General features: G+C 36.8%; 2 protein-coding genes across 3 annotated transcripts; both read left to right on the top strand.

Moving 5' to 3' along the window:
• The first annotated feature begins 3,827 nt into the window (after positions 1-3,827).
• LOC140778894 (cyclin-D3-1-like) lies at positions 3,828-6,526 on the top strand. 2 transcript variants are annotated; one of them, XM_073123791.1, is made up of 6 exons: positions 3,828-4,446; positions 4,906-4,992; positions 5,142-5,240; positions 5,319-5,520; positions 5,621-5,742; positions 5,843-6,526. In XM_073123791.1, the coding sequence occupies exons 1-6, from the start codon at positions 4,126-4,128 to the stop codon at positions 6,074-6,076; spliced, it is 1,065 nt and encodes a 354-aa protein (XP_072979892.1). In that variant the 5' UTR covers positions 3,828-4,125; the 3' UTR covers positions 6,077-6,526. The 2 variants fall into 2 exon arrangements, with proteins under 2 accessions (XP_072979892.1, XP_072979891.1); XM_073123790.1 differs by having other exon boundaries at positions 5,834-6,526.
• A 2,135-nt stretch (positions 6,527-8,661) lies between these two features.
• Positions 8,662-11,408, top strand: LOC140778062 (uncharacterized). Its single transcript, XM_073122593.1, has 2 exons — positions 8,662-9,160; positions 10,707-11,408. Exons 1-2 carry the CDS (start codon positions 8,738-8,740, stop codon positions 11,070-11,072), a joined length of 789 nt encoding a protein of 262 aa, XP_072978694.1. The 5' UTR covers positions 8,662-8,737; the 3' UTR covers positions 11,073-11,408.

Below are 11,408 nucleotides of genomic sequence, written 5' to 3'. Positions count from 1 at the left end.
TGACTGATACAAGTTTATAATAGTTTCCTTCCATGTATAGAACTGTATACTGCTGCAGTGCCTTTGAAACCTGGGATGATGGCACGTTTAGTTTAATTACTTCTCCTTTCATTCTTTCATATTTCACTATAATTGTACATTTTACCTATTAATTAGTGCGTGTTTAGAGTGACACTTCAATCAATACATCAGGGTGTCTTAGTATTAAACATCCCTTCGTTTTTTATCATCTTAAAAATTGATGATAGCCTTGTTCTGCTCAAGTCTTCCAATCTAAGAAAATAATAGTTTTTATATTTTATATTTTATATTCTGTTTCTAGTTTTTAGGTTGAAATATACAAAGATGAATATGACAGAATTTAAACTAATACTATATTAATTTATGTTCTAAAAATTTAAGTTTTTAAATTATAATAACTTTTATATTTTATATTCTAACATTATTATTGTGCCTCATTCACACTATAGCATCTGGTTTCATCAACATGTGTACTTCAAAAAATGCCCTCTTCATATTTATGCTTCGTTAACTTCGGCACGACTTTACTTCAGACAATGTTTTACATCATAAGATGCCATCAAATTAAAACAGTATTCTAGCAATTGATTGAAGATTGTTCCATCTGGAATATTACAAAGATTTCCAAATCAACTCTATCTATTATCAGCTCCAGAAACATAAGAATGGATTCTTCCAACAACCCATGATTCACAACTACCGGTTAAGATCGATCCAGACCCGCGAATATATATATATATACATAGATAGATAGTTCTATGTGGCATTCCATCAAACACTAGGCGAGCAACCTCAACACCGGAGCATCTACCCTAACACGACCAATAGCCTCGTTTCCATGAACCCACGATGATCTTTTTGAGCTTGGGGGAGATCCTTGTCCTTGTCTTTTGGTGTAGGTGGAGAAGTGTTCGATTCTTGTTACCCCTCCATTTATTATTCAAGCCTTAGTCGGATCTACTTATTTGTTAGAGTTTTGTTTTGCATTGGTTAGCATATGTATTAGAGTTTTGTGTTAGGGGAATGCAATTCTTACTCAATATAGTTTTTATTTTTCCTAAGAGATTTGTTTTAAATTGACAATCATGTGTTCCAACTGGTAATGTAATTAAGGAGAAAGTATGTAGATGTAACAACACATATTCTATTCAATTTAAACTTGATCTTCTACAATATGTGTGTATATTAATCTTTGGTCAGATTAATTCTTTTAATATCTATGTGAATATCTTCTCTAGTCATATTTAAAGAGACACTTGTGACCGGTGAGAGCATTACGTAGAAGTATAAACAATTACGATCACATAGATTTACGTGCATTGTCGCCACTGTTGAATCACAGCTATCGTTATATTCGTGATCACTGCCCAGATGCATATATATATATATATATATATCATGGTCAATGTAAGGAAGCAAATGCATGTTGAAATTCTAGCATCTTATGGGAAACTCGAATTAACGCCATCCATGATTGGTTGATGAGTACGGAAGGTTGATTTAATTAGTATAATTTTGTTAATTGAAAGCATCGTTCGATTCAGTGGGTAAGCACGTGAACAGTGAAAAATACCTAACTTCATATTATTTTTAGCTATATTACAAATAACGTTCTCTCTTCTCTTATCGTAATTTAGAATTACAGGGCGATTTTGTAGTAAATTTTTTTTTAATTTTTTAATTAGCAGAAATAGGCTAATTATAATCGAATTGTAATTTCAAACTTTTTTTACTGATTTGATCCTAACAAATTATAAAAAGACTACCACGTCCTTAAAAAATGTCATGTATTATCTATATAATAAATAAAATATCGCTTATGTAAAATGTATGCTGTAATTTTTAACAATATACATATCGAGATTTTTTAAAAAAATTGTTATGTATCACATATGTAATTTATATGCATCCCCTAAACAAAATGTGGGCTCTAATTTTTTTTTTAAAAAATACATCCAATTTTTAATAATGGTGCGTATTGAGATTTTTTAGAAAAACTCCATGTATCATCTATGTGCTTATGCAAAATGTACATTCTAATTTTTAACAATGTGCACATTAAGATTAAAACGGTTGGATTGGATTAGAGAAAAAGTATAAAATACCTAAATTTATAATTGATAATAGGGAGGCTTATTTTTGCCGATTGAAAAAATCAAATGACTTTTTGCTACAAATTACTCGAACTAGAGGTTATGTTTGAGAAAATACCCACCCAATACTTGATGCGAATCAGGTTAGATCGGATCACATCAAAGAGAGATTGGGCTCAATAGATTGAGTCTAATTATCTTATTTGGCTATTTGGTTTAGTTAGAGTCTTAGTAGGTAAGGATTTTATTTAATTAGTTAAATCCAACTCTACGCAGTTTTGAAAAAAAAAAACTTGTAGAATATTCTAGAGATATCCAAAAAATATCAAACTAGTTGGATAAGGTAGCCAACCACCCGATCTACAACTTTGATATTCATGACTAAAGTTTAATCCGAGAAGATAAGGAAGACTGGATTAATTAATTTGTTAGGATTATTTTGAGTGTTTTTATGTTAATTAAGGGGTTCTTAGGATGAGCCTCTCTCTATATATGGAGGAAATCTTAGTTGATATATCATCTTGTTATTGGAATCGGCTTTAGTCTTATCTTCTTCTCTCTTATCTCTAGCCAATATCCATTTCTCTTATCTCTAGTTATTAGCGCCCTCTCCCACCTCCCAAGTTAGTTTAACTATTATTTTTCATGACAATTTATCTCCCTTCACACCACGAACTAATTATAGCATCCATCTAGCCTATCAAGCTAAGATCCAAAATTTAGAACCGTTGCGGATCGGATTAGTTCGGTTCGTAACAATTACCTTACTATTTAGATATAATTTAATTTAGCTATCAAATTAACTTAAATATAGAACCAAATTAAATTCTAAAATAACTTGAAGATAAACCAAACATACCAATTTCTAACAAAATATGATCAAATCAAGATTTTAAAAAATAACAAAGTAGTATCCAGTATTGAATATCTTGAGAGCAACGGATTCAAAATTACTACTTTTATCCTCAAAAATCATATGAGATAAGGTTAAAAGAGAATACCAAAATATTATTCTAAATAGATATAATATTATAATTTTTATTCTACTAAGTTAAGGTGCTTATTAAATTAAACTTAACTCAATGCGTCTCAACATTTTTTAGCTAATTAGAAGCTTTATTTATAAATAATAAAAAGAGGGCTTTATTTGTAATATAGTCAAAATATAGGATATTATTTGTAAATGCCTCGATCCAGCAAATAATTTGGTTTCATGATATACACAAATTTGAGAGCATGTTTGTTTATATATATATTTTTCTCCCCAAAGATCTAAAATCAAGCAAAATGTATATTATAATAACTGAATATATAGTTTTTATCGATTAATTACCTTTTAGTCAAGTAAAAAAAAAAAAGGAAAACCGGTTATAAAAAGTTAGATTAAGATGAAAATTTGTAGAGGGTATGGAAAGATTTGCTTTAAAATAAATTTTAACATGAAATAACTTTTAAACAATAAAAGTTAAAAAAAAGAAATCCATATATAGGTCCAGAAAAAAAGGTTTAAGCTATAATAATGCGGAATGTAGAATACTAGTCCTAATTAAGTCTAAATAGATAATTCAAAGCCAACTGGTTAGATTCGCTGATTCTTACCTTGGTATACCACCACATGATCCAAGTATCCAACCATTGAAGCAAATCACCCTAATATCTTCAACCATATCCCCAGCAAATTATTACGGGATCATTTAATCCCCCAGACTTCCCCGACCCAAAAGCCACACTAAGAAAGCATGACTTTATTTAAGGCCATCTTCCCCCTTCTCTCTATCTATCTCTCTCTTTCTCTCCATTGCCTATGCTTGTGCTTCATGACCCCTCTCTTTCTCTCTATCAACTCTATGGAGCAGTGACCCTCTTCTTCTCCTTTAATTTCTTTGACCAAGAACTTCTAACCCGGAAAGCTCCTTCCTTTTAGCACTGCTGCTATCTAAAGGAGGCCCCTTTGAGTAGAGAAGAAGACCACATCTTTAGCTTCATTGGCATTTATTTAGTAGATACTGCAATGGGCATCGAATATGGCTTTGGTTCCTCCAATCTTCTCTGCGGAGAGGATAACAACAGCATATTATGCTTTGATGAGGAGGAGGAGGAAGCGGGTCTTCATGGGAAAGCCGAAAGCCGTAGCTTTGACCCGATTACTTATGAAAGGAATGGTTTTTATCGGGATTTTGTAATGGGTTTTCCTCTGATATCGGAGGATTGCATGGATATGTTGGTCGAGAGGGAACGCCAGCATCTTCCACGGGGGGGTTATGCCAAGAGACTGCAGAGTGGCGCATCAGAAGCGCCGCTTAGAGTAAATGCCATTGATTGGCTTTGGAAGGTGCACCCTTTTGCTTGCTTTCTTCTATTCTTTTTTTCTTTCCTGTGAATTTGGTAGATGGGTTGTGCATTCCGTTTCATTTCAGGCGAGATGGGTTAGAATCGGCATGACTCATGATAATTCCTCTTAAAGGAAAATGTAGCTCATGAACTTTCTATTCAATTGGTACTTTCTTTTGGTTTAGCCTTTCTGGAAATGGATACTAATTCCTTGATGTACTAAGGTTTTCTTATTTTGCTCCATATATTCTTCTTTTTCTTGCTACTTAGTCCAATGAAATATGTGCTTGCAATAGTTTATCATGCTTTAAGTTATCCTCATTGCCATATATCTTTCACTTTTTTTTTTTATTTTTTTAAGGTAATACTATGATTTTAGTTTCTTTTGTAGCTTTCTCTGATCTATTCGCGTCCTATCCCCCACCATGTAACTGATGGCTGTTAATGTTTGGATAAACAGGTTCATTGCCATCACAACTTTGGACCGTTGAGTCTTTATTTATCTGTAAATTACTTGGATCGCTTTCTCTCAGCGTACGAACTTCCGGTGAGAAATCTTTCAAGATGGCCATCCATTTTGATTTCTTTCATAACATGTAACATTTATTCATTTAGTAGAATTGCTAGATTTATGTTCTACAGTTTTGATCTTATACGCTTGTCTCCATGTCTCATCTTTCTGTGACTGTCTTGTAGAGAGATAAGGCATGGATGACCCAGTTGCTATCAGTGGCCTGCTTATCTCTTGCTGCCAAGATGGAGGAGACTGAAGTTCCTGTACCTCTAGATTTGCAGGTTAAGAAGTCACCACGCTATAGATATCTTCTATTCTTTGCCTGTCATATCTACTAACACTTGGATGCATTCAAATAGGTTTGCGAGGCAGAATATGTGTTTGAAGCGAAAACCATACGGAGAATGGAGCTTCTGGTGCTGAGCACCCTCAATTGGAGGATGCAAGCTGTAACACCTTTCTCTTTTATCGATTATTTTCTTAATAAGTTTAATGAAGGGAAGCCACCAACAAATGCATTGGTATCTCGTCTTGTGGAGCTCATCCTGGGGACAATTAGAGGTTATTGCTCACAACTTCTCATGTATTATCTCTTTAATTATACATATATAGTTGGTCTGGATAGCAAACTAATGTGAAAGTAGGTAAAATTGAACTGCAGGCACTGAGTTTCTGGAATTCAGGCCTTCTGAGATTGCTGCTGCAATGGCACTATCAGCACTAGTTGAAACCCAATTTATGGATATTGACAAAGCTCTATCTTGTTGCATCCATGTGGATAAGGTAAAGCTTTTCTATTTATCAAAAGTTATTTTTTATTGTACAAATGCCACTTTTGATGTGTGGGTTATGTTTCTGATGTATGCTGGTTTAGTGGTTGCAGGAGAGTGCGTTGAGATGTTATGAAATGATTCAAGATATGGCATTGGTGAACAAGAGGAGCAATAACTCTGCTAGCTCATCAGTTCTCTCTGTGCCTCAGAGTCCAATTGGGGTGCTGGAAGCTGCACATCTGAGCTACAGGAGTGATGATACACCAGTTGGATCAAATACAAATCCTCATCAAATTTATCCTTCTTCCAAGAGGAGAAAACTAAGCAGGCCATCAATCTCATGAAATGAGAGCTCTTTTTGTTTAGTATCCACCTGCTTGGGAAGCTCTGTGAAGTGCCAAAAGAATGTGCATGAGTGCAACTTGTAGTAGGGAGAGGGAGAGATCATCAGATCATGCTTTGCCTCCATAAGCAACCATCAGCTGTGAAAGTATGAAATGCAACACGGCAAGGCTGGATTGGATCTTAAGCTTAGAGAGAATAGAGGATCATGCAAGAGTTAATAAAAACTTCCTCTCTTCAATTTTGTTTTACTCTCTCTGAAGATTTATCTAAGAGAATCTTTTGGAATCTAGAGCTGACCACCCAAGGCAAATGATTGACATTACGAAAAGTTGGTTATAAGTTATATGATTACCTTCTTTATGTTCCTATTTCTTGTATGCACAATTACAGTTTGACTGCTTGACTGCTTAAGACTGGCGTTACACATGAAACAAAGCTTAAATGCTTTAAGTACTCCTGAAAGGGTCCATTGAAATGCAATTTGCTTCATTTCCTAAATGTCATGAATTCTACAAAATCTTATACTATCAAAGCTTAAAACAGCAAATGCGGGATGACATCAAATTCTTAAGTGGGCTTCAATAGAATTCGCTCATAGACTGGGATAGCCTGCACTTCTTTATTGAGCTTTCCCCCTTTCCCCCTTTCCCCCCCTTTCAACGAGGTTGACAGTGCTTGCTTATGCATTAACAGCAGCGCCATTTCCAGCAAGTGGTCAAAGGGGAGGATGGTGTCCAACATACTTCTTTTCCATGTCATGATTGATGACCCCCTGCCTGTAGGCCCACTAGGAAGTGTCTGCCTCTGTCTCCCAGGATTGTTACAAGGCATAGACCTCCATTTCTTTACCCTTGTGAAAATGATATTTGAAGTTAGGCCATTATGTTTCAAACTAAAGATTGAATAGTCACCAAGCTGCTTCTTTAAATTGAGTTTCAACCAAGCTTGCAAACCAAACTTATGTATTGTTATTTCTCAGTCTCCCTTTTCCTTCACAAACGAGGGTCCGAACCTAAGCGGGTATCACCATCTCAGCAATACTATTGCCGGGTGGTCTATGATAACGACGTAAGAGGATTATACTTTATGGGTATTAGGGAAAAGGGTACTCTTGTGCACTCCAACGGAGCAGTGTAAAAACCTCTCGCTATATTACTTTCAGTTGGTATACTGCTGAAAAAGTGCGTAATACTATCAAAATGATATGGATAGATTGAAAGTTGAAACAGTTATTTGTTACTCAGATCACTGTAATTTCTACTAATTGGGATAAAGTGTAGACCTTCACATAAACTTTACTAATGTCCTGAAGAGGAAAAGTAAAACATTTGCCCTGTCACTTCAGTAAACATCTCCTCCTATCGAGTCAAAAGAAACCTGATGCAGTCCTTGTGGGCCAGTACTGGTTGCAGTCATCCATATCAGTACCTTCCATAGCTAGTCAAGTCAACTAAACCAAGATCATTGCAGATCACCACCTCACCAGCTTAAAGCTCACCAACTCCATGGCATTGCCAAGTTCTACAGAGAGAAATAGCCCAGCTCATAGGATCTGTATATGGTCATTGGTCCCTCTGATCGAGGACCTTCAACTTGCAAGGAAAGAGATATCAACTGTGTATAGAAGAGTGAGTGAGAGAGAGAGAGAGAGATAGAGAGGGATTGTTGAATGTCAGATTAGGTTTGGTGGCGCAGAACAGTCCACCATAACTACGGTACAGAGTGAACGAGACAAAGCAAGCTACCTTTTGTCTTTTGCTTTGGAACTGCAAAGAGATACCCAGAGATAGACTCAGGAAAATAGAAATTACAAAACATCAAAATGCTCTATTTTGATGACCTGGTAAAAGTACTATTGATCTGCAACACTCATCGGTTGCCCATAATCTCTTGTTCTCCTCGTCATACACGGGAATAGTAGTCGTTAGAGAGTATAACCAAGAGAGTACGGCAGCCATTAAGACTGATCAGGGGATTTTATTTTCCTTTGATGAAGTCGGTAGACATGATCAGGGGGGATTGGGCTGTGGGTCCGGAGAGTTATAACCTCGTGATAAGCTTAATGTGTTAGAACAACCAACCTGGTTGGAGTTGCTGCTGCGTTTGGGGCCACTCCCACCCTTTACTAGTGAGTACTTGCAACTTGAAACACTGAAATTTGTTAGGGACCACAATTACCACCTCATGGGCTTGTATAGTTTGTATACGAATTACTTCTTTTCGTTTTTGGAAGGAAGATTAGGATATTATTTTCAAGGACTCTTCCTTCCTACGTGATTACTACATGGGCTTCCTAAAAGTTCATCATTTTGATCTACCCTCTTTGTCAGGCTAAAATAGAAGCCCGACCCACTAATGGTCTGGTCCAATTTATTGCTCCCACCCGAACTCGTATTTAGCCCGACCCAATAGTTAAACGGGTCAGGAAGACAGGAACTGTATAGCGGATCGGGTACGGAAGGCTTGACTCGGGTGGTGTCCGTGACGGATTCGGATTTCGGGGCTCTAGCGGCATCCGCTCGCGTGCAATTCACGTGCCTGTAGCTATGTGTTTGTTATACCCCATTGGAAAGAGTAAGCGAGCTCTCTAGGGTTTTGGAACTGTGGTTTATAGCGTCTCCTTCTCCCCGCTACTTGTTGATCTCAGAGCTTTCGATCATATGGCGGAAGCAGTCTCGGAGATCCCTCAACCCATCGAGGAAGACACCGTCGAGATGGAGCTCGAAACGGAGAGTCTCCAAAACCCTAATCTTTCCGATCCACATGGTGACAAAACCGAGCCCAATGGGGTGGAGAAGCATGAGATTAACGGAGGCGGTGGGGCGAAGAGAGGAAGAGCTGACGGAGACGAGGCGGACGAGGAGGAGGAGGAGGAAGGAGGGGTTAAGAAGCCCAAGGTGGATAGGTCCGTGGAGGAAGAGAGATTAGAGAAGATGGAGAAGGAAGAGGGGGAAAAAGAGGAGGAGGTAAAGGAATCGGCTGAAGCTAGTCTGGGACCGAAGGTGTTTAGCTCATCGGTGGAGATGTTTGATTACTTCTTCAAGCTTCTTCATGCGTGGGCTCCGAACCTCGATGTCAATAAGGTAACCTTTTTAACTCCCTTCTACTAGCTTGTCTACAAACTTTAAGTTCTAATAGTAGGGTCTGTTGTGTGCTATACCTCTTTTAATCTGTTGGAATTTGCTAAACATCCGTCACTATGAAGTATGCAAAAAGGTGATATTTTTATCACAAGAATTTGGATAGGTAATTTGAGGATCAAAATTTCTATGATATACGGACTTTGGCTATCTTTCGTAGAAAGAAACTTTAGTTGAAGTGCACTCACAGTTAGTCTTACTAGAGGATTTGGGTGCATATACTTTCCATGTACCTTTGATGCGTTTTTCTATAGTACTATAGTTTACTTGGTTAGTCTTTATTTGCTTTATCAATTCAATCTTTGAGGAACCAAACTTTATACTTTTCAGTTGCCATTCACATAACAATCCAGGGTTGGGAATGCAGTACCTTGCTGCTAGACATTAATCCACAATGGAAAGGAAGATAATTAGGATGGAGAGAAGCTGAGACAGAAAAGACAAGATAGCTTAAAAGAGATGACATAATGCAAACTATATTTTTGCTTCAAAATTCATTCAAACTATTCGTAATGACAACAGGGATTTGGATAGTATATTTTGACTCTAACTAGGAATATATAACTTATCACAAAAGTTTCCCATATGACTCTGCTTGGTAAACGAGTCGATTATTCGGGGCATTCCGTCATTTGTAGAATAATAAGATTGGGAAATTTTGTTTGAGAAAATTAAATTATCAACTTTAATCTTCTTAGGACTGTTTAAATGCATCATCCACATACAATAGTATCACGATCAAATAATTTTAAGGAACTAGTTTTGACTAGTCCAACCTGCACAAGTAAATTTATCCCATATATTGTTAGCTCATTTTGTAATCAATTTGCTAATCTTAATCTTGTACCACATATTATTGTGGTGTTGCAGAACAATTTACCTTCTTACTTTGTAGATCCTGTCTCTTTATATCTTCTATTTGATTGTTTAGAATGGGAAGTGAAAGCCACAGCTTTGTCCTGCAGTACAAAGATAAAGTAATATTTCTGTCTTATGTTTTTTGATTTCAAGTTTCAAGATACTCAAGATATTATTTTTGACTGTGTATTGCTATTGAGTAAAGTCAGTTCCCACCATCTTGGAAAACTATCCTGTGTCCACCACACCTGTTACCTTTCTCCTTTTTCCTTAGCTGATAGGATTTGATTTACTTTGTAGTAACACTTACTTCTAGTGACTTTCAGAATTTGCTCCTCGACAACCAGTTTTCTGTGCATGAGTCTTCTGTTGCTTTATCTTCTATCTATTTCTGTGCAGCTTAAATGATATCTTTTTATTTCAGGTCTAAGTATAAGTTATAAAAATTTGCTTCTTTATAGAACCTTCAAGTCATACACTACTTGTCAATCCTCTTGCCAGATTTATTTTGATATTTATCTATTTCCTCATATCTGAATGCTACTAATTGTTGAAGATTGGATGATGTTTGCTTTCCTTGCATTCAAATACTGATTGGACCTCTATGAATTGCATTATTTCATTTGTGTAGTATGAGCACTTGGTGTTGCTTGACCTGCTGAAGAAGGGTCATGCAGAGCCTGCCAAGAAGATTGGAGCAGGGATTGAAGCATTCCAGGTCCGTTACCATCCAATGTGGAAAAGCCGTTGCTTTTTTGTTCTACGAGTTGATGGAACAGTTGATGATTTCAGCTTTCGCAAATGTGTTGATAATATAATCCCCCTGCCTGATAACATGAAAGTCCAATCTACTTCTGGTGGTAGCAAAGGTTTTGATGGTAAGAAGCCTGGTGGCTATCATAAGGGGAATGGTGGCACTAATGGTGGTCATGGGGGCCGAGGTGGGGGAAGAGGTGGTGGGCGCGGCCGAGGTAGAAGAGGTGGGTTTGGAAAGTAAATGCAACAATCTAGTATCATCTGTTATCCATGTTTGCTCCTGCTATTTATGAGCAGAGCTCAAGTTTTGCTTTTTAAAGTTCTGAACGTTTTATCCACTGTACTTTGCGGGTTATAAGTTATTGCGCATCAATAACATCCTTTGCCGTGGAATGGAAATTAGAGAGCATGTTCCAAATCTCGCTGGTTGTGAAAGACATCCAGCAAATTATGGGGGGCTAATTGTACTGCCTTGTGTTGCAAGATGTAATTTTCCAGATATAGAATCTATGATACATCTGAGAAAAATAACTTTATTTTTGTTTATTAATCAAGTCATCCCATATTACAGTCGGAA

This window comes from Typha angustifolia, chromosome 15 (assembly GCF_048772165.1).
Source record: "Typha angustifolia cultivar Huaian chromosome 15, ASM4877216v1, whole genome shotgun sequence".
Lineage (NCBI taxonomy): Eukaryota > Viridiplantae > Streptophyta > Magnoliopsida > Poales > Typhaceae > Typha > Typha angustifolia.
Note: the sequence above shows the minus strand (reverse complement) of the source record. Positions and strands in the feature narration are given on the sequence as shown.